Raw genomic sequence first — 27,115 nt, 5'->3', positions numbered from 1 at the left:
AGGTCTGAAACGTTATATAAACTATAAAGGGCTTCAGATTTAGGTTTAGGTTAGTAATTACTATGGGTTATGAGGTTAACACGGTTGTGGTATATGGCCCGTGACAACTTTAGCTTGGAAGGATAAGTACTTGATCTCTGAGAGTAGCACCACCATGTGATATCCTGACTGCACGAGATAAGGAAAACTGATTTCTTAATACTGGGATTCACAACAAAAAAACTTTTGACCTTTTGGTACTTTTTCCAACCTGAACTGAACCTGCGCACTCTATTCATCTTAAACCTGAACCCTACGCTTCTCTAAGCTGCACTCTCCTTGTCTTAGACCTGAACACTACTAATCTCTAACCTGTACTCTACTCATCTTTAACCTGAACCTTACTCTTACCTAACCTGTACTCTACTCTTCTTAAACCTTAACCCTACTCTTTTTTAAGCTGTACTCTGCTCATCTTAAACCTGAACCCTACTCTTTTCTAACCTGTACTCTACTCGTCTTTAACATGAACCCTACTCTTCTCTAACCTGTACCTCTACTCATCTTAAACCTGAACCCTACTCTTCTCTACGCTGCACTCTACTCATCTCTAACCTGTACTCTACTCATCTTAATCCTTAACCCTATTCTTCTCTATTCTCAATACTATCAATTTTTAACCTGAACCCTACTCATCTCTAAATCAAATCAAATCAAATCAAATCAAATCAAATCAAATCAAATCAAATCAAATCAAATCAAATCAAATCAAATCAAATCAAATCAAATCAAATTCAAATCAAATCAAATCAAATCAAATCAAATCAAATCAAATCAAATCAAATCAAATCAAATCAAATCAAATCAAATCAAATCAAATCAAATCATATTAGTAGAGCTGGCTTAAGGCTCCTAAAAGTAGGTTTGAGTTTTAAGTCTTGCCCACATCCGGGTTTTTCAGCCCGATCTCTACCAATGTTTTAAAATGTCTAATGAAAATTACATTCTAATAGGTTTACGAACTCTGGTTGAGTATAAAGTCAGGTATTGCTTTAGTAGGTAAAGATCTCAGCACACGACCAAATTTGAGCCATGTAGCCACTTTAGCATACCCTACTCTATTCATCTTTAACCTGAACCATACTCTGATTTAACTATTTATAAACCTGAAAATCATATATTTTTACTTAGATTATCATTCTTTAAGTCAAGTTCTGTATTTTTCTGGAAAATTACCCCAGCATTGGTATGAAAATAAATAACACTTTTCTAAGCTTTCAATTTATTACAAATTTCGAACAGAATTTATTCCAAGATTTTAATAACAGAACCAATGTTTTCAACTCTATAGAGTTAACACATGCTATGTTTACAAAAAAAATCGAAGAAAGCAAAGACGATTTAGCCAGGAAAAGACAAAAAAGAATTAAAATATAAAATTAAATCTTATAAATTCTCTGTGTTTTATGCACGTTTCAAATGTCTCAAATTATCAATTAATTTTTTTCGTCTAGGCCTAAAATTCAAAGTTAGAGTTGCGCTCGATCCAATATAATGTAAAACATCCTGTATAATGAAGGGCTTAGTATTGAGGTATCTTTTCAACATTTAAAGTTTTTATACTTTTAAGAGGCTCTAAAAGTCTAGGGTGTATATTCTAATTTTAGTGTGCCCGAAGATATTAACCAGAACGATTTACGATTGCAAGCTCTCAACCCAAAAATCTACGAGACTTTTGCCATTTACTTCCTTGAACTATATGCTGAAAAGAATTGCTTTATAGTTCTAAAATGTACACATCTAGGGCTACAAAAAAGTATAATTGAGTTAGTGAGGTAAAATAAAAAGGCCTTGCAACACTTTGAAGTCGACCCAGTCTCGAAAATCGATTTAACTTTTGGACCCATATGTGAAGTGTAGTACACTCCCTTTAAGCCCAAAAATGTTTAAAAACGTACCTAAAACCGATGCCCATCCCTACATGTACATCAAATATAAATATAATCGTACGATTTTTGGATCGTCTATTGAGATTTCCATGATACTTGGTACCCGTGCACCCGGTACAATAAAATCAATGTAATATTTTCAATAAAGAGTTGGACCGAAAACTGTGAAAGAAGACGACTACGATATGAAACATTGAACATTCAACAAAGAGCCCAAAACTTAAGACAGAGTATCGTAATGAAACCCAGTTTCCCGTTTTCAGATACCAATATTTGTGTTAAGAAATACCATTTCATGAGGTTTCTTTAAATTCTATTTTTTTTCTGATTTCTTAAATTAAAATCTACGCAAATGTATAGACCCCAAAAAGAAAACCAGAAGTATTCATGAATAAATGATAAAATGCATTTGCTCAGAAAAACTCTTTTTGACCCTAAAAAGTACTCATTGAAAGCTTACTAATGTTTGTGTGGAATTATGATAAAAAACAGCTTCAGCAGTTGATCCATAAAAATTAGTTTGAAGATAAAAAGTTTGATAACAGATTTTTAAGATCTACTTAAAGGTCATTAAGGATTTTCTAATTGGCCATTTTTTCATATTTCTTAAACTGCAAGTTAAGCTATAAAAAAATAAGGCTTTTGAGTTTGAAAAGTTGAGTGAAAACGAAATAATCTTTTAGAAAAACTAACTTTTGTAAAATTTTTATTTTCTTTAGTTTGTATTACAAGATTTGTACTTTTAATCTTCCTCGTCATTCTCTTCATCGAACGATAGCAAACTTTTCTCTTTCTTTTTTGCTTTCTTATTCTTTTTTAGTTCAGTCTTTTGTTCAGAGGCTTCATCTAACTCTCGTTTTTTGACAGGTTTTTTGAAAAGAATTCGGCCGTCAGGAGGAGGAGCTTCTTCAGGTTCTAAAATATAAAGATCGTAGTATCCTAGAAGTTACGTTATTAAATATTACATGGTCGAAATCGTATACATGACAATTCGCTCATATAAATAAATTATCAAGGACGAATGGAGATATTTGATTTAGATTCAGCAATTAAATCAATTTTATTCGATTGATTATAGGAAATTAAACCCTTATCTTTTCGTCTTAGTCTATAAGTTATCATCACGGTATGTCCTTAAGTTAAAATTTCTATTTAACTTCTAAAGTTCTACTTTTTCAAAATAAAAAAAATTCGATTCAATTAATTTTTTCAGAAAGGGGAAGGGGCAGATAAAGTAGGAGCCATAAAACACATAATCCTCCTGGTGCATTTTGGGGGAGCTACGGAAAAACATCTGGAAAAAATTCTTAAACTCCCTGTGGTTAAAAATTTTTTATTTCATATTAAATGTAGTAAAGTTTGAATTTTCCGCTTATGGTACACACCCCCGTAGAAAATTAAAAGGAATTTTCCTCCCAGGAAAATTGGGAAATTGGGGGGACGTCCGTCGTCCTGACCCTCTTAAAAAATGTATGTGTAACTAGAGAACGCGGACCGCTTCTGGCTACTTAATTTCAATTTATAAGAATGAATAAAACAATTTTTTGCATACATTGTCTCTTAATTAGTAAATGATTAATTAAGTATATAGTAGTCTCTTTCAGGAGAAATACACCCCCAACCGTTTTAAGGTTATGACATCTGTATAAAAATGACAAAACCTTTATTTTTATATCATTCCCCAGCCCCCTTGCAATTATACAATGAGATGTAAAGTGTGTCTTTGGGCTGAAATACTATTTTTTTAGGAGAAAAATATAACAGAAACCCGAGACCGAATCTAAAGAATTTGAGCTGCGGCTTAAATTTAAGCCGCGGCTCGAATATGGTTGGTTTCATTTAAAATTGTATTCAATTGAAACCGGTTTTTGGTGGATTTAAGACGCGGCTCAAATTCATTAAATTCGGACACCGTTTTATTTTAAGAACTTGATTTTAAAACTATTCCTCCAAACTTGCACGATATCCTGCCGAAACCAATGTCTCTAACCTAACATAAAAAAAAGTAAAAAAGTTTGCTCTACTCTCACAAATTCCTCTATTCGCCCTTAAGCTGGGAGATGTAATTTCACTAAAAAATACTGAACCATGGTCACAAGATTAATCTGGTCAACTTCTAGAACTAGGGTTTATGTACCTTTATTTTTGTTATTTCCAATCAATCTGTCTGCCTCTTCTTGTGTTAAATCTCCAGATTTTAGGACTACAACCACCGGTTTCTCTCCTAAACAAAATACCAGTTCAAGACTACAACCACCGGGTTTTTCTCCTAAACAAAATACCGGTACAGGACTACAACCACCGGTTTTTCTCATGAACAAAATACCAGTTCAGGACTACAACCAGCGGTTTTTCTCATGAACAAAATACCAGTTCAGGATTACAACCACCGGTTTCTCTCCTGAATAAAATACCAGTTCAGGACTACAATCACCGGTTTCTCTCCTGAATAAAATACCAGTTCAGTATTACAAACACCGGTTTCTCTCCTGAACAAAATACCAGTTCAGGACTACAACCTCTGGTCTCTCTCTGAAACAGAATTGGAGTTCAGGAAAATATACTTCTCTCTTGAGTTACGATTTAATGTAAATTGATAAAAACATTGGCCAATGTTCGTCCAAGTAAATTCCATGTTTAAACATTGAATAGATTCCCTAAGACCTTATTAGTTATTATTTAAATCAAATAATAGGTTGAGATTTGATAGTCCTCACCGTCTCCACCCATAAAAGTTATTTTATTTGGAAAAAAACTTGTTGTTACGAAAAATGTAATCCCACCCTGAAATGTTCATCGAATACCAGGAAAGAAACTATTTAATAAATTACTTGCCATCTCTTTCATCCTCATCTCCTTCATCATCATCCAACCCGTCCTGTCTCATCTTGTCTTCTATACTTGGACCTTCCTGGATTATTTAACATTGGTAATGATCAAAGAAAATAACCCCCCCCCCCGGAATTGGTAAAAATGTGCCTAACAAACCAGTATTTTAGAAGAAAAAAATCTAAAAGTTTTTTTAATTTTTGATAATAATGATGGTTAAAAATACAACTGCCATTGCTTCTCAGACAATTATTTCAAAAGTAACCCCGTTCTAAATCGTCAATTTTGCGCTTTTGAAATAAAGGGCACCTTAAAATTAAGTACGCAAGTTTTTTAAAGGCATTGAAATGCTCAAATGTTAAAAGGAAATTAATCACCATAAAAGAAAAGTTCATAAAGTATTTAAATGACATAACTATCTAAATAAAATAAATAAATAAAAATCATACTGATAAAAAGATAAATTATAAGTTTTTTTTTTTTAACTGGCTTATCACTTTTCGTTAGTTAGCTAGCTACTCAAACCAATGAATAAAGCCGGTTAACGACAAGAGAAGAAAATGCACGGGGATGGAAAAAAGTTCTGAGCCGAAAACTTTTGAATGGGATATCCTTAATCCCGATCAGTTAATTAATCTGAGCTGAAAACTTTAGAATGGGATATGCTTAATCCCGATCGGTTAATTAATCTGGAGATTAATAACAAGAGGAGAACAAGCATTATTTAATCTCGAAAATAAGAAAAAGAGTGGATTAAGCATTAATCCCGATATCCACAATTTAAAAGTTCCCAGCTCTGAACACTTTCTTGGTGTTATTTGGGTCAACTATTCGCGTATTCTTGAAATAAGATAAACATGTACTCTGTTAAATATTAAAATGCTTGTACATGTGGGTTGTTATTTGTAATCTAGTTACACTGTTCAGTGTTTATCTTTACGTGATCTAGTTCAAGGTTTAACTAACATGGTTCAGTTATTGTGATTTAGTTCAAGGTTTTTATAATAGAAGATCTGTATTTTTTATATTTTTCATTCAAAAAATATATTTCAATTATGTAACGCTTTTTATTTTGTTTAAAGAGAATAAATCTAGGAAATTATTTTTTCAGCTATTATGATGAAATTATTTTTAGTCAACTTATTTTGTAAGATTTCACATTGGTGAATAAGATTTAAACTTTAAAGAATAAAAAGTTGTTGAAAGTAAAACAGGAAGAAGGATCACCGTTAACGATTGTTAAACGATCGTTCAGTTATTCATTTTTTTCTACGTCGTTAACAAAACCGATCAGATCGATTTCCATTAAAGTAAGAACTTATTCATCCCTATGTAAATCTTCAGAAAAAAAAATTCTGGTTTGCTAATTAATATTTTAATCGCATACAATATACAATTCCAACCAACTCTGAAGCTCGATTATTAGGGAGTAATGATAATATCTGTTTTAATGAACTGGTCTTGCCTTATATCCATGAAGCTCTTTTAATCTTCGGATAAATGCTGGATCTGCAGGTTTAGCAAACCCCACTCCCTTCCCACCCTTTCCTCCTCCTCCTCCCTTCCCAGGCATTTTCTCTGAAAATTGAAGAGAAATTGACGTTTCCAAAAAAACTGTTTATTACACACGCAGGAAAAAATTACAATACAGTTAGTTATACAAACAAATCGAATTCATCTCGAGTACTTCCGTGAATTTATTTAATGTAAAACACAGGATTCATGATTACTTTCGGCTCTTCTTTCCAGTCTTCCTGGGACCTTTAACGAAAGCCCAGTCAACGGCGATATTCTGGCCGAGGATATCGCTTCCGTCCAACTCCTCCTTGGCCGACAACGCTTCCTTGTACGTTTCATATTCCACCAGAGCGTAACCCTAAATCAAGAATGAAAGATTTTGACTAAAATTTTTTAATACTATGACGATTAAAGTGACTTAAATTCAATTGTTATTAAAGGGACTAAAAAGGAAAAATGAAAGGGGGTATAGGATTAAACCTGAGAATCTCAGGGGTTGAACGATACCTGTCTCGAGAAATTGATATAAAACGGTCAAATTTATACCAAAATTCATATATAAGCAATTTTGTATAAAAGTCGTAGTATAAAGCAGATCATATTCCACAAATACGCAATACCTATCATTCATGGATCACCAAACAACTTGTAAAATTATGAATGAAGAGCATTTCAACATTATATAAAATTCAGTATGGCTACCTTGAGAAATCCAGTTCTCCTGTCCAGGTTCAGATGAATATTCTTTATCTCTCCGAACTCGGAGAACTTGTCGTGGATATCATCCTCCTGTGCCTCCTCGTGGATACCGGTCACGAACAGAATCCATCCCTCAATGGATCGCTGGGGTCCAGGTTCACCCTCAGCTTGATCTTCGACACGATCATAGTCTCCATCCTCCCGATCTGACGCAGCTCCGTCGAATCCACGTCCCTTCCTCCTCTTTGCCTTCTCCTGTACAAAAACTGATAATTAATCAATTCTTGAGTAACTTATTTAGTAAAATGAAAAAATAAGGACTACTTTGATATTGGAACTAAGCTCTGATGTACCCTCCATTGTTCACTTTCAATTTCAAGTTATTCATCTTGGCATTTTAGTTCTTTCATTCAGACGTCTTTGGTAACATGATTTCGACGACTTCTTAATATATATTTTCTCAAAAAGGCAGTGCAGGATCCATTTAATTTATTTCTATATTATTTTTCATCTTTCTTCGCTTTTAGTGCTAAAACCATTCAGAGATAAGAATTTCCTTTTTTATTTTACTGTTTTTGGTCGATATTTTGTTCCTTGGATCCAGATCCGGATCCTAAATTCCTAAGCACTGCAAAGCAAAGAAGGCTCCAAAGATATTTCTAATTTTTGGTGTCATATCTTCTAAATACCTTCCAAAGATTTCGGAATAAACGGAACTAAATGCCAGAATAAATAATCTGAAATTGTACAAAATCACAGTGCCTCATTCACAATCTATTTGTTTTCTCATAAGTTAAAATTTAGCTATTTAATATCAAAGAGTTAACACATATAATCCTGGCCTCTGAAAAGAAACCTATGCACCTTGAGTCTGGAGATATTTTCCTCCTCCATATCTCCATCAAAAACCTCAGCATTGTCAACTTCAAGAAAATCGGCCATTCTGTATCTGAAATTAAATTTTTATATTTCATATTCATTTCATATTTCATTTTTATATTTCATATACAAATCTGGTATTACGGGTGTCCTTCCCATCATTTAGAAGTTTGTGTATGCTTTAACGCTAAATTACGTAAAAATGCCTCAAAGATTTAAGAAACGAATTCAGCTGAATTTGTATTAGTCAAAGATATAATTATTAATTACATCTTAAAACCTTTATCACACGATTCAATACTGATGACCCAAGCATGCAGCTATAAGTAATTATGTTTAGTACGATACGTACAAATAAAACGAGCTCTGGATGAATATGCGGAGAATTAACCTGCTAAGCAGGAAATAGAAGAAAAAAAATAGAAAAACGACTAACGTATTCAGGACCGAACAAACTTTGCTTAGGTATATAAATAACCAATGAAAACTATTTGTATAAAATTATAATATAAAAAATAGGTCTGGCAAAACATATATAAAATGAAGTAATCTGTTTCAGCCCCAGGAGTATAGGGTTAATATCATAAACACCCTTTACCTCCTTGATATATTTTCCTACATTATAAAGACCTTCATAAAATTATTGAATAGAGCAAACGTTAAAGGGATAGTTTGCGAAAAATTAAAGGTATAGGCCTACGGCGAAAAATAAGCGATTTTGATCGCTACTAATCTTACTTTTATCTGTTACGTCTATAAGGAGAAAATTGTTAAAAATGACTCATACCGAAGACCGTAGCGTCCATAAAAAATTCAGAATGTTGCAACATTCAACTTGGATTTAAAAAAATTCAATTTAATTCCGAACAAATCGTTCAGATATTACAACCATTACATCGATAATTTTTCGACGCATTCGCGCGCATATAGTTGATATTTCATAATATTTTTTTTGCTGGTAGTTACTTTTGTAAACATTTATTTCTGTTTCGAAGATTCTGATAATGAAGACGACATTTTCATATTTTCCAGGAATGTTTGAAAATTCAGCGCCAGCAAAAATTAAAAAAAAAAAAAAATATCATGAAATATTAACTTTAAACGAATGTGTCGAGAAATAATCGATGATTATTGGTTTTTATATTTGAATGATTTGTTTGGAATTAAATTGATTATTTTACGATCCGAGTTGAATATTTCAACTTTCTGAATTTGCATAGATGCTATGTTCTCCAGCATGAGTTTTTAACAATTTTTTCCTTATAGACACAACAGATAGAAGTAAGATTAGTAACGATAAAAAGCGCTTATTTTTCGCCGTAACCCTATACCCCCATACCCGCGAACACTCCCTTTAATAACTTTAAACTCATTTAATATCTGGTTGAAACAATTTTGAGAGGTTGAAATTTAATAAATATGAACCCTAGAAGTGAAAGCATAAATGCACAATAATTTCATAAAGTACAATCTTTAATGAACTCCACCACGTCTCCCAGCTCCCTTGCTTTTGCCTGCTCACTTGCCCACCTAAAAATAGTTTGTTTACATTTATTAAATTAAAATCTCAGTTTCTTTCTGTTTTCACTGTTCAAGTCATGAATCTATCTGTCTTAAATACATCTTTCTAATTTTTTACGTCCTTAAAACATTTTCTAATCTGTCCTAACATTCATCTTTCTAATCCGTCCTACTATAAATCTTTCTATTCCCACCTTTGAATATTTCTAATCCGCCCTAAAATTTAAATTTTACAATTCTTTAAAAACAAGTTCAGACCTCTATTACAATTTTTTCCCGATCCTCTTTTAAGATATAAGTTGAGTTAGTTGAATTCTGTCTTCACCTGGCCTCTGCTAGCTCCGGAGTAACTTTCCACTTCTCATGATAAATTCTGTTTCCACACCCTGGACATTTCTTCCCGTTCTATATATATAAAATATGATCATTATCGTTGGCTATACCATTTACATCAAATCAAATCAAATCACAAGGGGCGGGGATACAACTTTGATTAAATAATTACAAAATATGTATTATGTAACCCCCACTTTATCTATATATAAATTTAGCTTGTCTGTTTGTTTGTATCCAATAAACGTCAAAACGGCTGAACCGATCGGGCCCAAATTTTATGTGGGACATCACGTGACCACAGGGAAGGTTTATAAATGATAAAAATGAAAAAAAAATTGTGTTTTAAAGGTTTTTAATTTTGTTAAAAAATTTTAATTCATGAAAATCCGCGAATTTTTTTTTAAAAATCCGCAAAATTTTTTTCTTCTTTGTTTTAAAATGTAAACAAAAAGAACATGTTCACAATTTAAATAGAAGATGGGCGCGAAGCGCCCTAAAAGCCTAGTACGAATACATTTAAACAGTTTGTTTTATCTCTTCATGACAGAAACAAATCAAGGAATAATTTTCTTTCAACATTCTCTCAAAAGTGAATATTTGTATATTATCTTTTTTTATGTACCGTAATTCATGATCCCAGTTTTTTTATCTGAAAACCCATTAAAAAAAAGTTTTGGTTTGTTTAGTTTCTTGTGATTTAACATTTTTAATATATTGACTCAGATGGTGATTATATCGTTAGAACTGTAGAAGTGTAGAGGGTCAACCCCGACCGAAATATATTTTCAAAAATGTGAAAGTAACATCTCCTTTATTAACTTTATGAGGTTTGGATAATTATCAACACCGAATTTTAAGTTAAAAAATATGTATTAACACAATATCTTTAAACCGAGGAAAACAGATTTTCGGAGGGAAAACACTGTAAAGTTCGCAAAGGAAATGTACTATTATGAGGGGGCTAAAAATATATAATACATATGCCTTTGAATATGAATAAAGTTTTTACAGATTGCTTAATTTCTAAATCATAACATTTGGGACCAAGCACTAAGATCAGGAAAGATATTTAACTAGAAAACCGTTTAAAAATCGAAATGAGGCTAGGCCACCAAATCATGTTGTTTACTAACCTGAAAAGGTGGTGTTTTCATGTATAATATAAGACAGTCGTGATGGTAGGCGTGCCCACAATAAACCCTCTCAACATGAGCGGCTGCCTGAAAAATATTAGAACGTAATTAACACTTAAAAATGTTTAATATTTACCCAAACCCTTCACATCTACAAAGTATAAAATATAAAAAACGTGATGTTTAATTGGATTTAAAATTTAAGCTTACACTACATTTCAATAATTCAATACCTTTTCATTATGTATTGCAGCTTCAGGGTCCGCTGGAAATAGAACCTGAATAAAATTAGAGATTATTTAGTTGCCTTAGAAACCTATCTTCTTTATTATGCTTGGTACCTTCTAAAACTTTGTCTTAACACGGACGCCGAAGAAATCGGATAATAATATTTTTAGAAGAGTTATTCAGAATTCCAAGCGTTTTGGCCAGCCGCAAGATTTCTGCTTCCTGGATCCGGATCCGCAAAAATATGCGGAACCACGAATCCGGATACAAGGGGGTAAAATATCAACCAAAATGAGCCAAAAAAAAAACAAATCTAAACTTATAAAAAAGAGATATTATAAAACTTTCCTCATTTCTGAATGGTTCATCAAATTTTAGGATAAAAATAAGCGAAAAAAACAAAAGTTGGAAAATTATTTTTTGTCAAACAAATTCAGTAAATCTTAAAGAAATGACCTGGATCCGGATCAAAATTAAATGGAGACTAAGCACTGGTTTTGGCTAATAAATATCGAACCACTCCATCATCCATGATCACTGAATGATCAGTAGTACCGTAATGAAACGGAAATGCCACTATACGTGGTCTTTTGGATACAATTTATATCCTTATCGGCTTGTCAACACCAAAATTTTAAAATTGCATACGAAGTTTTTAAGCTGTAATATCTTAAAGCTATCCTCTATAACAGGATTCCCGTCCTTAATAGTATATTATTGCTGATTTGGATATGTAGTAAATCCGATAAGAATGTGGTATAATAGATGCAGTGGTGATTATGTGGAAAAAAAATAGTTTAAACGAAGGGATAAAAACAAGAATTTGGTATAAAAGATAAATGGATAAAAATGGAATCCGATACTGAAGAGAGGAGATAAGGATAAGTACCTGTCGACAAATCTGACAAGGTTCACAAGGATATCTCTGAACACTTTCAATTAAAAATTTTGCAGCAGGAAGTAAACTAGTTTTAGCTTCAAACCTTGATCAATCAACTTTTCTACTATAGGCTAAGACATAATCAAATCAAAGCCCTATGAGCGAACAAGCTGAATTTTTTGTTCTTGGAAACTATTTCTGAGGTTTGATATCAAAATAAACGTAACTCATTTTAAAACTCAACTAAAACTTCCCATCATAGATATTTTCTAAAATAGAATATTTTCCGTGTTAAAGTGGTAATTTTGAAGAATTAAACCTTTCAGTGTCCAAGCACACTTACATTAATTAGGTTTATGTAATTCGTTGATACTAACCCCCCCCATTTAACAATGCTAGCTAGGAACGGCAAATGTTATTGCTCAATTGGGAAAATAAATGACTAGTTTAATTGAACTGACGACGAAATATCTAATATCAATATCAAACCTTATGAAGTTTTATATGGTCAAAAATGATGGGAGCTAGTCCTTCTTTTTTCTATGTTTAATCTAAGAAGTAGACTAAGGTACGAAAATAAGAATTCCTATTTTCCGTTGTGTATATTTCGTAAATATAAAAACTTTGATTTGAGGGTCACTTTAAACTATGCCTTCGGTCCCTTGAAGGGATAAATGAAAGTTTGTATAAGAAGTACTAAGGGGAAAATACTGTCCAGTTAAGAATTATTTAATTTTTCTAGAATGCATTGGAAAAGTTGCCTAGGTTGGTTTGGTTTTGGTTTCAAGGGAGGTTCCACACATCTTCTATAATCCATCTGTTAACAAATTTATTTTGTAATGCTTAAGGCAGGGCAAAAGTATTGATAACAATCACAATTTGTGTTAACATTGAATAGTTCTTAAAAGATGAATTCCTTGCAAGCTCTTTAGCATTCTCTACAAACCATACTTTAAATACCCTACAATACAAAATCTTATGTATGAGTGTGTTTTCAAGATATAAAAGATTCGTTTACCCCAATTCAGCAAATAAAACCCTATACACCTAACTTCTAANCGAACGGGAATGATTTTAAACAGAGGGGAATGATTTTCCAAGAAAATATGCAACCCAAAATGGATCAGTTGACGCAATAATTAACATTTCAGTGAGTTTTCACCGCTGTAATGTCTGATTAAGAGGTGCAATGCAACCCAAATTTAATAAATAGCTAATTTATTCGTTCTTTACAGATATCGAGTAAACGTTTACCTTGGGAAATTACAATCAGTTGCTCCAATATCAACACGTTCTATCGGATAGTTTTCAGGTATAGTTAGTTTAGCCTGCAGGGTGTACCTAGATAATGATAGTTTTCAGGAATAGTTTGTTTAGCCTGCAGGGCGTTCCTTGATAATGTTAATTTTTAGGTTTACTTGTTTAGCTGCAAGGTGTACCCAGTTAATATCGTTTGAATAAAATGACTGGCACTTTTCTTTAAAAAATAGCCGTTTAATACATTTTTTCACAAGTTTTTAAAATACGAGCACGGATTGCTAATGTTTTCAGTTTTAAAGATTCGTTTCATGAATTCTTTTTTTAATGTTTTAATCACTGTAAAGCCGTAAAGAAGAACCTATGTGTTTACCTATTTTTCTGCAACTTTAAACTGACTGTGCTGCTCTTTTGAGAAAGCCTGCACATAAATCAGAAAATTAACAATCGAAAAATTTTGAATTAGGAGAGCTGATATTATCGATTAAACAAAATAATTTAGTTCTGTAGATGAAAATATGCGTTTTGTTTGTTTGTTTGTTCTAAAGGAATATTTGACCTTGACGACCTTAAAAATCATCCTCCATAACCAAAAGTTATTATAATTTTGGAAGAAACTCACAAAAAAGGGAGTAAAAAGCTGAAGTTTTATAATTAATTTTACCCCAAAAGCATTAATTTTTTAAAGATATCTTGAAAACCCTGCTAGTTGCTACTCGCATTAAAAAATCTTAAAAAAATTAGTAAAGAATTGAAGCTTTAAGAACAGAAATGATCAGGCGCGCTGGTAAAAAAAGAAAGATTATATAAATGTTTCCTGATTTCCTGATCGAGTCCTCCGGACCAAGTAAGGATTTAAGCGTTGAAATCTCATCTGCACAGGCAGACAAAGGGTTCTCCTCAAGGAACTTTGAAATGAGCTTGAGCACCAAAATAATCTGGCAAAAAAACATGTCTTAGCTTTTGTGACAAGGTAGTAGGAATGAAAAACCCATGATCTTTGTCACCGGTAGAGGGCGTATGCGAGGTATTAGATTATTTCACAGTATAGACAAGCAGATTAACAGGTCTGATTAATAAAATCAAAGTACCTGTGGTTTCCCTATATTTTTTTTGGCTTCATCTTCACAAATCTAAATGTATTTATACTTCTATAAAAAGAATTTTTGATAACTTTAAATAAATATTATATCAAAGTTAATGGATCAGATTAAAAAAGTACAACTTTCTCGATAGAAAAATGGAATCGAAAAATTTCTTGAAGTGTGAACTGTATTTAATCTTAATAAGTTTACCTTAGTTAGTCCTGTGAGAAGCTTGTCCTTTAATGTTTTACTCTTGAGTTCAATAAGTATGGGTTGAGACGGATACTCTGAGGGGAACAGGAAGCAAACAATTATCTTCTTAAAACTGGTTTTCTCAACCTCTATCCGAACCATAGCAGGCACTGTGGTCACCACCTAGAGACACGAGTTACTTCACTGGATCTGATATTATAAGACAGTTCCATTGATCGGAAGACGTAAAGCGTTTTTGTAACGAAAAATGCATGGAAAAACGTACAAAAATTGTTAGGAAACCCTGAGCTATTAATTATTTCGTCTTGTCGTCTTCGGTCAAATTAAATTTTGGAGGAATGAGATGCAAAAAGCAAACAAAAAATAGCTACTGGATACCAGTCAATTTCTGGATTCGAACTCTTATACTTTTTCCTTTCAACTAAATTATTTAAATTGCCTTAAAAATGTAGATTTCTCTAACCTTTGTGTAAGGAACCTGAGTTTCACAGCATCTTCGTACTTCATCAAGCTCATCTTCTATTAAACCCATCTTGTATGAAAAAAAAATAAATATCACAATGATATCAGTTTGATATATTCGAGGTAAGAAAAGTTTTAACTTTTTCCAGGGCTCGACCCCGATGGGAAATTGAATTTTTTACGCTCGCATCAAGCTCGGCGTAAGTTAACTCGAACCCATCAGGCTGGAAAACTGGATCCCAACCAAAATCACGTTTTCCTCGAGGCACAACAATCTTTCCTTCAGTTCTTCCCTCGAATATCTGAACCTCCTTTCCCTCAGCCTAAACAATAAACATCAAGATAATATTTTTGTTTATATTCCGTAGAACAGTTTTTGCTTTCGTATTCAACAAGAAAGAACATATTTAAAAGCAGATCCGGATCCATTGAATCCGCAATATTTTGGCTTCCTGGATCCAGATTAGCAGAAGTATAAGGAACAAGCGTCAAAATATCAACAAAAAACTGCAAAAAATCCTTTGCTCTCAAAACCCAAAACTAGGTTCATCAACTTTAGCATAAAAGAGAATAAGAAGAGAAAAAAAGAGAAAATAATTCTAAAATTCTACGTCTGTTGAAGAAATCAGTAAATCTTAAAAGAACTTTGCATGACCTGTATCAGGATCTGCATCAAAATCAAATGGGTCCTTAACCCTTTTTATAAGACAATTTGATAGGGGTGCAGTCCAGCACCCCTCCCCCCTTCCCCTGAAAATCATTTATTTCAGTTGAAGAAAAATAATTTTGTAGTAAATTTTCCATCAAGATAATTAAGAAATACCCAGACATTAATCGGCCTTACATAATCCGTATGAGCCAAGATCAGATTCTCATGATCATTTTCTAGATAATTAGAAACTACTAAAATATGTTCTACCTCACAATATCCAAACATACAAAGAGCAGCAGCAGATTTATCTTCCCAGTCAGAGATAAGACGAGGTAAACCATCAGCTCCTAGATTCTGCAGAAACCACTGAACAATAATAAATACAGGATTATTTTTAGTTTGGTATTTATAATAATCCAAACCTCATAAAGTAGATAAAGTTGGTGTTAGTTCCACATTGTCACCCATAGAAGTTAGGAATGTTTTTTAAAGGGTTATTTAATCAAATTTCTATTTCAAGCCTTCGAAACTTATTTTGAAGGCCCGTTGTACCCTGATATGTTTTATTTTCACCTTGATATATGGACCAGGGAGCCCCCCTAAAGCATTGAAACAAAGGCATGTATCCTCTACTATAACTGGTCCGGGTATAAGTCTTGAAGCTTCTTTACATTTCTCCCTGAACAAGTAATTGATTGGTGTAGCAAGAACTATATAATTTTACACTGGTTAATTTGGGGTTTTACATTACTTACAGTGTCTTAAACTTAAAGAGATTGTAAGCGTAAGTGACCCTCCATGCAAAGATGCCAATTCTCAATTAAATATGGTACCCTTTAAATGTATTTAATTAGATACCTACAAACTTCCTCTGGAGTTCCTTGGTATTCTGGTAAATCAACACTCTTCGATACTACCTTAACAGCAACCATGTTATACATTACATAATCAATCAAAGATTAAGTCCCGATAGAAGAAATTTCTTACCTTGTAAGGAAACTGAGTACCGAGAATAGCCACGAACTCTTCCAACTTCTTGGCATTACCGGTCACGAAGGTTATAGTTTTAGACATTTTTCTATAAATTATTTTCTTCAGCTCAAAATCACAATTTTCCAGGCCCAAAATAATATTTACAAAATTCCTTCAAATATACAGCTGGTTTGTCCGAGATCAGAATTCACAAGATTTTTCTGCCGAAAGTTTCTTTACAACTGTTTAAACACTATGAGAGGAAGGATGATAACATGTATTACTTCCCGGGTTGAATTGAAAACGCGTTCGTCCTGAAATTATCATTAGTCAGTTAAAGTTTCATCATGTAAAATTAAAATAAATTACACAAAACTGGAGCAGTCTGAGCCCTGCACAACAGTTGGGAGGGGGTTAATGAGATAAGATTTTCTTGGCATTCAGATTATTTAAAACCATATAATCCGAAAATATGTCTCACCTTGTCCGAGTCGGCTCATTTTCAGGAACCACCGTCTCGTATTGCCATTTCCGGTTGTTCCGACAATCATGACCGCACTTCGTGCTCTTACACCTTTAAAATGTCAAATTGTAGGAATAAATATTTCATACCTGAATCATAAATTACTGAGGGGCGTATGTTTTTCAGATTTGGACGATATCGGGGGAAAACTGATAAATTTGACATTAAAGGGCAAATTTTTCATTCTTTTAAATACTTTTAACCCAAAAATTCATTTATTTTCACCCAATTCAGCGAAAAAAATATTTTTTTTTCTCGCAAACATATTAAACTTGTGGGGGAAAATGATTTTTCGAGAAAATGTACTCCCTGCAATTACTTCGTACTTTTTAATACAATAAACTTACTTTGGGCACGGAAAATGACATCCCGGGCATTCAAGGATCAAGCAATCACACATATCTTGACCAGACTTGATGTGTACTCCCTGAACAAAAATATAAAGAGAATTATAAAAGTGTACTGATTTCCAAATTGAGCTAAATAATCAAGTTGTAGCAAATTTTAATAAAGTTAGATAGATACTACATAGAAAGATTAGGAGAGAAACGTAAGAATTTTGAAGCTTTCCCTTGCCATGAATTACATAATTGAAAATTGAAACAATTGCCTAAAGTCTTTGGTGCCCCCCTTTTGGCAATAGAACATGGTTATTCGAATCTATGTTGATTTATGGGTCTGTCCGAGAAAACGATTTTCGGATTTACCCCCCTCTCTCCTATCAATTTTGTACATGAAGTAGATTTTCAACAATAAAATATTTATTTTGTATTATTTCAGGGTATAGGATAGGTTAAAACAATTTCTGGACCGAGCGTAGCGGCTAGGGGCCGAGGTCTGCGGCTAGGACAGGCGCTGCGGCCACATGGCCAACTTTATCCATGTGAGATGCATGTACAAAATTGATAGGGAGGGGCCCGGGGGGGGGGGGGAAGCCCAAAAATCGTTCTCTTTGAAATTGGCTATATTTAGTTTGTTCCGAACACATGAATGAAAAACCTCATTTATTTCCAAATGAGTAGATTTTAAACACATTCAAATATTCAATTCAATGCGCTTTTTTAGAAATAAACGTTAATACATCAAGTATCAAACAAAATCTTAAGATATTTTTCAAATTGGGACAAGCTCATGGTTTACCTAGCCCCCCTACAGTTGAAGACGAACTCAATGGGGGGGGGGAACAGGACTACTGCCCCCCCCCTGAATACGGCTACTGTCAGAAAATTAAAATACACATCAATCATACAAAAATGAAGTTATACTTCCCGATTTCTGTCTTAAAGCTCTTCTGAATATTCTTAAATTAAATCCATAATTACCTTATCGCTGAAAAGAATATTGGATCGGGCAGGCTTCGAGGCTGCAACAGATGACCTCTTTGAGGCTCGCTGCTTCTCTCGTCTAAAAAGAAGAGTAATGTTATAACCTGCTTTAAGTAGATTTGATAAAATCTTGAGAGGCAAAAATATACCTTGGTCTGGTTGGATCAAAGTCCGCCATAAAGTTACTAGAGGAATCCTCTTTAGCTCTTAGCTTCCTCAATTCTTTGTCTGTAGGATTCTAGATAATAGTAAAATAACGAATTGGGTTAAATAACCAAATAACACTGAATTCTAGACTCTAAGGTGTCACATCAATTGGACTAACGATAGATTGGACTAACGTTCGTTTGTACTGACGTCACAATGGCTAATTAGTCCTAATGAACAAATGTTTGATCAGTTAAACTAAATTTTCAATTTCAAGAATGAAACATGTCGACGACTGGATGCCCGATAATTTCAAAGATCTATAACGAATTATTTAATTAGTTCTTTTAAAATTTATTTATTTTTATTTTGTTCATGTGTACTAAAGTTCAAAGGGGCCGGGCGCTGCGGCGGTGATTTCCTAGTATACGATTTTTGAACCCNGGCCCTATCCTGTCCTAGCCACGGCCCCCTAGCCTGTCCTAACCTAGGCCCTCTAGCCTTTCCTAGCCGCAGCGCTCGGTCCCCTATCCTATCCTAGCCGCAGTGCTCGTCCCAGACTGTGTTTAAACCTATCCTAACCCTAAATATAAACTGATTTTGTTGAAAATGGTTGAAAATGAAGGCCCGTACTGGCCGCAATACTCGGCCCCTAGCCTGTTCTAGCCCCAGCGCTGGACCCAGAAATTGTCTTAACCTAACCTAATCATAAAATAATAAAAAATAAACATTTTGCTGAAAATAAGTTGTCATATACAAAATTGAGGGGGAGGGGATCCAAAACTCGTATAATGGGACAGACCCGCTACGGCCACATGACCAATTATATCCATACGTTATACATATGAAATCTATGTTTAAAATTGATAGGATGGGGGGGGGGGGGGCAAAATTGGTATGCAAGGAAATTACCTAAAAACCCTCCTTTGAGTCAATGGAACCATTATCGATCATATGTATGACGCCAATTTTAATAATTTTACTTACCTTAACTAAGGACTCATTGGAATAAGTTTTATCTGAACCCTCCTTCCCAGCAGGCCGCCCTTTACGCTTATTTTGAGCCATTTGATTGGAATACGTCTGAAATTAAAATTTAAAGATGTATACTAATAATTCATGCAAATTCAAATTTAATTGTATTTATAAGTGCTGGTTAAACACAGAAAATAAAAACAGCCGAGGGTATCAGTTCAACAGGCCATCAGCAACCGCAACGCTGAATAACTGTTTGAGGAATGCCGCAAAATGTTCGAAATTATTAGAACGAGGGTAACCAAAAAAAAATTTTTTCTACAAAAATAAAATTTTTTCAATTAGCGATTTTTCCTATGCGTACATTGAACATATTCACGGAATTATCACGATTAAATTTTTTTTATATTTGAAGAAACCCTGACCAAAATAGCTTGGAATTTCTGGTCGTCTTCCTTGTCAGCTGATTTTCTATTGACAATAACAAATTGGAATGAATAAGTATTTTTATTTAATTTGCTATTAAGTGTAACATGGATTTAAATATATATTTTCAATGACCGGACGGAAAATGTTCAAAATAGAGTCCGGTTAAAATACTCCGATCATATTTATAAACTCTTCAAGCCGCGGCCGTGCAGGACGTGCAGTGGTTGCCGTACTTGCGAATTCTCCGGTCGAGGTTTATATTACAAATACTATAGGGTTAGGTTATGTTTTTTTAGGTTAAAACAATTTCTGGGACGAGCACTGCAACTAAGAAAGGCTAGGGGGCAGGGCACTTCGGTCATACCATACTTCACAAATTAGCTCCCGGTACAAAATTAATGGAGGGGGAGACAAAAATAGTTTTTAGGAAATTGCAATAAAGTCTAACGGGTCTGTCCTAGTAATTCCTACGGAAAAATAAATAGTTTGTAGTTTAAATAAAATACTTCAATTTAATATTTGACATTTCAGAGTTGATGATGGAAAGTGATTTATCTGCATTGAACCGTCGTCTTGAGAAACTGGAACAGAGAACATGGGGATCGAAACCAAGGTAAATACAAGACTATCTATATCAGGCAAAGCTTCAAAGTGGTTATTTATGGAGTGCCATCTACGTTTTTCATCAATGATGATATGAAATTTAAAAACTTGTTGCACTTTCTTTTCTGAAAAAAATCGCTTCTTGCCTTGTTTTCCCCCTCCTTGGACTTTAACCCAAGAATTCGCCCTTATTTACTTCATCGATTTACAGAGAAATGTTGACCTTTTTTATTTGAAGAAGCTCCTATCACGATGACTTTTTTATTTTTATTTATTGAGCCGTGTACAAATTTTGCAATTAATAAGAGGGTGGGAGTTCAAAAAGCTTTTAATAGGACAGGGTCGAAGTATGTTTTAGTTTAGGCGTTTCTTTTTTTAAGGAAACAACATTTTTTATGCAGTTTGCTTTTCATTTTACAATGATCGTTACTGGTCGCTGAGAATCTTCAGTGAAGAGCCCTATTTAAAAACGTTCAGCCAACATGAGAAGTTAAGAGGCTTCGCAATAATACTTGTCTCATTTCAGAAATATATTACACGAGCCCTTGGTACACTATGTAGCAGAGTATAGTACAGATGTTGGGAATAGTCTGGTTGGCCATGACAGGATAACTCCTGTAGTTAAACGTATAGGTAAGAAAAAAACTTTAAATCGGAATTTTTCCTCGCAAAATCTTTTCACAAAAACTATTACTTAATATTCAGCAATACTTTTTTTCGTGAAAACTTTAAGAGGAAGATGAGGATTTTCTAAAAAAAAACATTTCGTTTATTTTGTCATGTTTTAGAAGAGCTAGAGATGTATTTGGATCCGTTGTTTGGAGAGAAGAGCTCCAACACTGACAGGGTCAAACAATCCATCCTGCTTAGCCAGGCTGGTCAGCTAGACCAAGAGTACAACATGCTAGAACAGGTAGTTTGTGAGACTGGCTCGTTTGGATGGGATTTTAGGGATTAAGCAGTGGTTGATTTTTTTTAGTTAAAAATAAACGGAGGAAAATACCGCAAGACAACTTTTGCGAAATTTAGATTAAAATTCTGAGTGGAGAGCTGGACAGTCAGAAGTTGGGGGATATCAAAGAAAATACAGGGAAACTAGAAGAATTAAAGAGATTTCAACTCCAGGAGAAAGAACAAGCTGACGCTCTCAATACCCAGGAATACAAGCTCAAACAAAGCATTTTTAAACGGTTTTTATATCTATAAATTTTTTACTATCAGATTTATTCACTTGTTGATTTATTAGAACTAAGAACTTCAATTAATTGAAGAATCTTTGTTAAGTGTATTTTCATCTAGACACTAGAGCTGGTGGAGAAATACAATTCTATCATTTCCAGCCTTACTCAAGCATTTATCCAGGTAAATATATTTCTAGCCTTACTCAAGCATTTATCCAGGTAAATATATTTATAGCTTACTCAAGCATTTATCCAGGTAAATATATTTCAAGCCTTACTCAAGCATTTATCCAGGTAAATATATTTCTAGCCTTACTCAAGCATTTATCCAGGTAAATATATTTCCAGCCTAACTCAAGCATTTATCCAGGTAAATCTAATTCAAGCCTTACTCGATAAATATATTTCTAGCTTACTCAAGCATTTATCCAGGTAAATCTATTTCAAGCTGAATCAAGTATTTATCCAGGTAAATGTTTTTCAATCCTTGCTCGAGCATTTATCCAGGTAAATATTTTTCAAGCCTTACTCAAGTATTTCTCCAGGTAAATCTATTTTTAAGGGAATTTCTTTCGTAATTATAAGTGACCCATTATTTATAAAGTGCCTTTATGTGTTCTAATCATTGCCTTTTAAACATGAACAAGATTTTAACGAAAAAGATTTGTGTCATCAATATGAAATTTACCCATTATAGATAATTGTTCAAAGATTATTGCCACAAACATTTGAATTTTAATTATTAAGACTCGTTTTCTGTGCATGTTAAGAATACTCCTATTTGTAGATAGACGCCAAGGTGGCAGCAGTAGAGGCTAAACTCAAGAAACCTGAATATTACTAATTAGTGATATTTAGAAATAAGAAAATGGGTAATACCTGTTAGGTATACTTATCAAAAAATGTGAAAATACATTTACATATATAATACATGCATGTACGATGTGCATTATTGTTAAAGTCGATTATAATTTTCAATACAATTTTTTATGCATATATTTTTTGGTCATCAATCATTAGTCATCATGCTAACCCTGTGGAACTTGGAAGTTGGTAATCGGATACCCGGATACCCGGATACACTACAAATTTAATAAAAGAAAAAAGGGGTATTTTATGAATTTAACTTTTACTATTTTCAATTTCAGAATTTATAAAAAAATGAAAATATTGAAAATTGCCTTAGTCTAAGCAAAGCCTAACAAATCAGAAAGTGATGACCTAAATGTAGTTTTTCGTTAAAGCATTTACATTTTTTTGCGAATTATATGATATTTCAAACGGTTTTAAGAGAAACTGTAAAACATAAAATAATGCTACCAATGTCATAATTTAATGAATTTGAGCCGCGTCTTAAATCCGCTAAAAATCGGTGTCAATTAAGCGCCGGCTTAAATCTTGAAACAATGAATACGATTTTAAGTGGAACCACCATATTTGATCCGAATTTAAGAATTTAAGCCGCGGCTCAAATTCTTTAAATTCGGCCTCAAGTTGTAGTATTACATGTTACCTAAATCCTCCAAAATGTTTTCTTCAATTCAGAAAAATTTACATTTGAGTAAATGTGGAAACTCTTGTATTGTGGATAACGAGATCAATGCTTGATCATGATCTTTTGATAATCTGCAGATTAATTCAATTTGTTATTTGATATCCCGGATGGTAATCGTACCCAGGCAGGGGTTATATTCGCCCACTGCACAGTGGATAAAGTCGATAACGAGATCAAGTGTTTGATATTATTCAAAACAAAAATTCCCAGCTGAGAGCTAAACTTTTCTTGCGAATATTGTTTATCTTGAACGCTTGATCTCGATATCCAATATGTGCACGTTTATATTTGAGGATCGATGCTTGATCCTTCAATCAAAGTTATCCCTGCAGGTATGACCATCACGGGATATCGAAAGGAAGTAAACTAATTTGAAGATCTGCAAAAGATGGATCGTAAGTTCTGACTTTTAAACATTTAAAAAATCTCCAACTTTACAATATTACAGGATGAGAAAAAAAGTGTGATAAGTATCGTCTCATTAAAAAAATTTCCCTTGAAATTCTTATATAAATGGTATTTTCCTGTCTTATTTTTTTGTAGCTCATATGGCCCAAAAACAATACGCGAAACTTTTTCCTCCATCAAAATTTAAAGAGCAGAAAAAAACTAAAAAATTGAAATCGCTACAGTTTAACTTTATTGTTTAGTCGGCCATAAAATAATGCATTTAACAGTTGCACATTATTTAAAATGTCCTCCGTGATTATTCTGTTAATCTTTTCATTGATAGCATTGCTGAAACAATTAAACCAGAACTAAAATTGCGATTTTGATACATATAACTTAGCGGAGTTTTACCATTTCCGTGAATCCGATCTATTTAAAATTTTCTGATTAGATAAAAGAAATATATTATATCATAATTGCTTTTCTATACTTTTGGTTTCGAAAAGAAATAACTTAAAAGTATGATATTGCACAAGACGACACTAATCACATTTTTTTCACCTCACCCTGTTAGTTCTTATTTTTATTTAAAAGGGAAAGTCTATATATTGCAAATAAACTTTATCCAATTCAGCAATATCGGTATTTTTCAATGTAAAGTTTTACGTTTTATTGAAAAATGCTTTGGAACTTAGAACATCGTCACTTATTTTCACCTTTATTAGATTTATATGTAGGTTTAAAGTATTGATCAACCCCTTGGTCAATTTCTTGTATTTCCAAGAATTAAGAATAGATTACAGTATATTGGATTCTAGATATTTATATTTTATTAACTCTAGCTCTAGCCTTGGGGAATCTTTCCTTGCATAAACTCATAAACTAACTTTTATAGATGATCAAACGCAAAGGGGGGGGGGGGGTAGAAAGGGTTTATCCAGCACCTCCCCCCTCCCCACCAAAAAAAAAATAATATTATTCCAATATTTGTCTTGGTCCTCCCACACCCATTAAATACATAAAATATATTACAAAAGTTTATTTTAAGACTGAAAAACTTTCCTAGTTTACTTTAGCTTAAGTTGTAAACTTGGGGATTATTTAAGTTGACTTTTAAATTTTTCATATTTTGATTTTAAACACAAAGCATTCATCCCTCTATCCAACTTTCCAGCCATCTATCCATTCTTACTTAATAATCAACAAAGTACTATTCATCTTAATTAATTCAAGAATAAGTTCTAAGCACTCAATGAAGTTCCTAGCTCACACCTTGATTTAGTTGTGAATAGAAGTTGGAAGTTGTATTTAGAGTAAACGAAATAGAAGAATTTAGTCTGTTTCTCTCCTTAGCAACAAAATCATCTTTAAAGTTCTTAAAGGCACTGTAGACGTAATTTTAATTGTTTCACCCATTCATTAGCAAAGAGGATTTTCATTATTCATACGTAAGGGGGACATTATTGTCTATTATTGATTAGCCAAGAGGATGTCAAATATTGATTAGCCAAGAGGATGTCAATAATTGATTAGCAAGGAGGATGTCAATTATTGATTAGCAAGGAGGATGTCAATTATTAATTAGCAAGAAGGATGTCAACTATTGATTACCAAGGAGGATGTCAATTATTTATTAGCAAGAAAGATGTCAATTACTTAGTCATTGTCAAGGAGGATGACTATGACTGCAAAGAGGATAACTATCATTGCTGTTTAAACGAAGATGATACCTGCTTAATATCAAAAGATAAGATCAAGGAAGATAAAATAAAATCTAAATATTATTATTTTCAGAAGAAAATGTCAGAGTTTCCGAGTTTAGGAGAAAACTGCATGTGGTAAGAAAGTTAAAACTTATACATTAGTTGTAACTTCTATTCTACACTTCCTCTAGTATTATAGTTAGATTCTTGTTGAAGGCTTAAATATTACGGCGTTGGGACATTTCATAGAAAGACATTTCATAGAAAGGACATTTCATAGAAAGGACATTGACATTTCATAGAAAGGACATTTCATAGAAAGGACATTTCATAGAAAGGACATTTCATAGAAAGACATTTCAAAGAACTTAAAATTCAACTTTTTCATCTGTGAAAACATTTCTGTCCATTAAAGTTTTTCACTAATAGTGTTTTTGTTGAATGAAAATGCTCGAGTGAATTGTTAAAAATCCTTTCTCAGTTGTTTCTCTGACACAGTAGTAGAAAGACATTTCATAGATAGAGAAGATTTTTCATAGACAAGGGAAAATATGACGATGAAAAGAAAAGAAAAAATATAATTTGTAAAAAAAATCTTCTCTGACTATGAAATGTATTTTCTATGAAATGTCCTAATGAAATGGGAGTAGTTATTACAAATGAGGGAAAGGGGTAATAGAAATGAAAGGGAGAAATATATAATTTATCCGACCAAGGTTGAAGTTAAGATGATCCACGAATAAACTCTTTGACTTAATTTACAAGAAATGCATTTAATTTTAAGATAACGGAAAAGTTTTCAAATAAATTACATTGATGTTAGTCTAGTTTTCAGGATATTTGAATTTTAAAGAAGAAATGTCTAATGCTGAAAATTCAGGGCTGCTTGCAATGATCTTGACTTCCTACCTATAGTTTGCCAATTCTGCAAGCTAAGCTTCTGTAAGCTACATTTCCTGCCAGAATCACATTCATGCACACAATTGGTTGATGTTCGGCCAGGTAATGGTTTTTGCATCAAAGTATTTACTTTTTTTTCTTTAGAATAATACTTACTACAACATTCTGTTTCCTTCCAATTTTTCACTTTTCAATTTTCTGTTTGTTAACACCACCTGACGTGTGAACTTTTGTGTGAAGTATTGTTGATCTTAAATGTTTGATCTTTATATCCAATGGGGATACTTTTAATGTGCGGATCATCCTTTTTTTTCAGTTATTCTTGCAAGGTACAATTACCATGGGATATTAAAGACAAATTGAATAAATCCGTAGATCTGCTAAAGATGGAGATAATGCTAGCTTAATTCTGAGATTCATAAGATTAAAAGATCCATTCTTTTATTATAATATATTTATATATTTGTGACTTACATTTTCTCTAGTTTTCTATCCTCAATTTTTTATTGGTCTGGTTTTCAACTATCTTATATTCACATTTTTAACCAGTGATAGCTGGTTTACATCCTAGATTTCTTGAGCACCGTTTAGTCCATTTTATTTTCATTCTATGGTTATTCTTAACTTGTGTTATCAAGAGCCAATCTATCTTATCTTTTCATGGTTTCCTAACTTCACCCTTTGTCCAGATATTAAGTTTCCTTTCCTTCTGTGCTCTGAATACTAGCCAAATACTGTCTTAATATTTATTGTATTCAAGGAGATGGTATGAAAGGAGGGGGGGGGGGGGGG

General features: G+C 33.1%; 7 protein-coding genes across 7 annotated transcripts in view; 2 read left to right on the top strand and 5 right to left on the bottom strand.

Moving 5' to 3' along the window:
- Positions 1-2,617: 2,617 nt before the first annotated feature.
- LOC111705496 (uncharacterized protein KIAA1143 homolog) lies at positions 2,618-6,330 on the bottom strand. Its single transcript, XM_023478070.1, has 4 exons — positions 6,223-6,330; positions 4,764-4,839; positions 4,066-4,152; positions 2,618-2,843 (listed from the first exon to the last, which is right to left on the bottom strand). The coding sequence occupies exons 1-4, from the start codon at positions 6,328-6,330 to the stop codon at positions 2,671-2,673; spliced, it is 444 nt and encodes a 147-aa protein (XP_023333838.1). The 3' UTR covers positions 2,618-2,670.
- A 4-nt stretch (positions 6,331-6,334) lies between these two features.
- Positions 6,335-7,950, bottom strand: LOC111705502 (RNA-binding protein 8A). The gene is made up of 3 exons (XM_023478077.1): positions 7,839-7,950; positions 6,978-7,229; positions 6,335-6,633 (listed from the first exon to the last, which is right to left on the bottom strand). Exons 1-3 carry the CDS (start codon positions 7,914-7,916, stop codon positions 6,484-6,486), a joined length of 480 nt encoding a protein of 159 aa, XP_023333845.1. The 5' UTR covers positions 7,917-7,950; the 3' UTR covers positions 6,335-6,483.
- Positions 7,923-15,054, bottom strand: LOC111705500 (uncharacterized). Its single transcript, XM_023478074.1, has 14 exons — positions 14,970-15,054; positions 14,504-14,668; positions 14,300-14,341; positions 14,034-14,146; positions 13,582-13,629; positions 13,206-13,292; positions 12,868-12,912; positions 12,713-12,757; positions 11,961-12,054; positions 11,077-11,121; positions 10,844-10,930; positions 9,700-9,779; positions 9,279-9,383; positions 7,923-8,403 (listed from the first exon to the last, which is right to left on the bottom strand). Exons 1-13 carry the CDS (start codon positions 15,036-15,038, stop codon positions 9,311-9,313), a joined length of 993 nt encoding a protein of 330 aa, XP_023333842.1. The 5' UTR covers positions 15,039-15,054; the 3' UTR covers positions 7,923-8,403; positions 9,279-9,310.
- Positions 15,038-16,719, bottom strand: LOC111705501 (inosine triphosphate pyrophosphatase-like). The gene is made up of 5 exons (XM_023478076.1): positions 16,608-16,719; positions 16,479-16,537; positions 16,194-16,299; positions 15,888-15,986; positions 15,038-15,291 (listed from the first exon to the last, which is right to left on the bottom strand). Exons 1-5 carry the CDS (start codon positions 16,692-16,694, stop codon positions 15,073-15,075), a joined length of 570 nt encoding a protein of 189 aa, XP_023333844.1. The 5' UTR covers positions 16,695-16,719; the 3' UTR covers positions 15,038-15,072.
- LOC111705503 (ARL14 effector protein-like) lies at positions 16,694-19,697 on the bottom strand. The gene is made up of 6 exons (XM_023478078.1): positions 19,575-19,697; positions 18,590-18,678; positions 18,438-18,519; positions 17,463-17,542; positions 17,074-17,166; positions 16,694-16,906 (listed from the first exon to the last, which is right to left on the bottom strand). The coding sequence occupies exons 1-6, from the start codon at positions 19,653-19,655 to the stop codon at positions 16,873-16,875; spliced, it is 459 nt and encodes a 152-aa protein (XP_023333846.1). The 5' UTR covers positions 19,656-19,697; the 3' UTR covers positions 16,694-16,872.
- Positions 19,698-20,501: 804 nt separating this feature from the next.
- Positions 20,502-22,771, top strand: LOC111705499 (dynactin subunit 3). Its single transcript, XM_023478073.1, has 6 exons — positions 20,502-20,604; positions 21,121-21,227; positions 21,383-21,507; positions 21,624-21,752; positions 21,894-21,956; positions 22,563-22,771. Exons 1-6 carry the CDS (start codon positions 20,528-20,530, stop codon positions 22,617-22,619), a joined length of 558 nt encoding a protein of 185 aa, XP_023333841.1. The 5' UTR covers positions 20,502-20,527; the 3' UTR covers positions 22,620-22,771.
- A 1,989-nt stretch (positions 22,772-24,760) lies between these two features.
- Positions 24,761-27,115, top strand: part of LOC111705498 (AN1-type zinc finger protein 1) — a 7,411-nt gene continuing 5,056 nt past the window's right edge. The window contains exons 1-2 of the mRNA XM_023478072.1: positions 24,761-25,558; positions 26,304-26,425. Of these exons, the coding sequence (XP_023333840.1) occupies positions 25,314-25,558; positions 26,304-26,425 (367 nt within the window). The 5' untranslated portion in view covers positions 24,761-25,313. The remainder of the gene's footprint in view (positions 25,559-26,303; positions 26,426-27,115) is intronic.

Source organism: Eurytemora carolleeae, unplaced genomic scaffold (assembly GCF_000591075.1).
Source record: "Eurytemora carolleeae unplaced genomic scaffold, Eaff_2.0 scaffold657, whole genome shotgun sequence".
Classification (NCBI taxonomy): domain Eukaryota; kingdom Metazoa; phylum Arthropoda; class Copepoda; order Calanoida; family Temoridae; genus Eurytemora; species Eurytemora carolleeae.
Note: the sequence above shows the minus strand (reverse complement) of the source record. Positions and strands in the feature narration are given on the sequence as shown.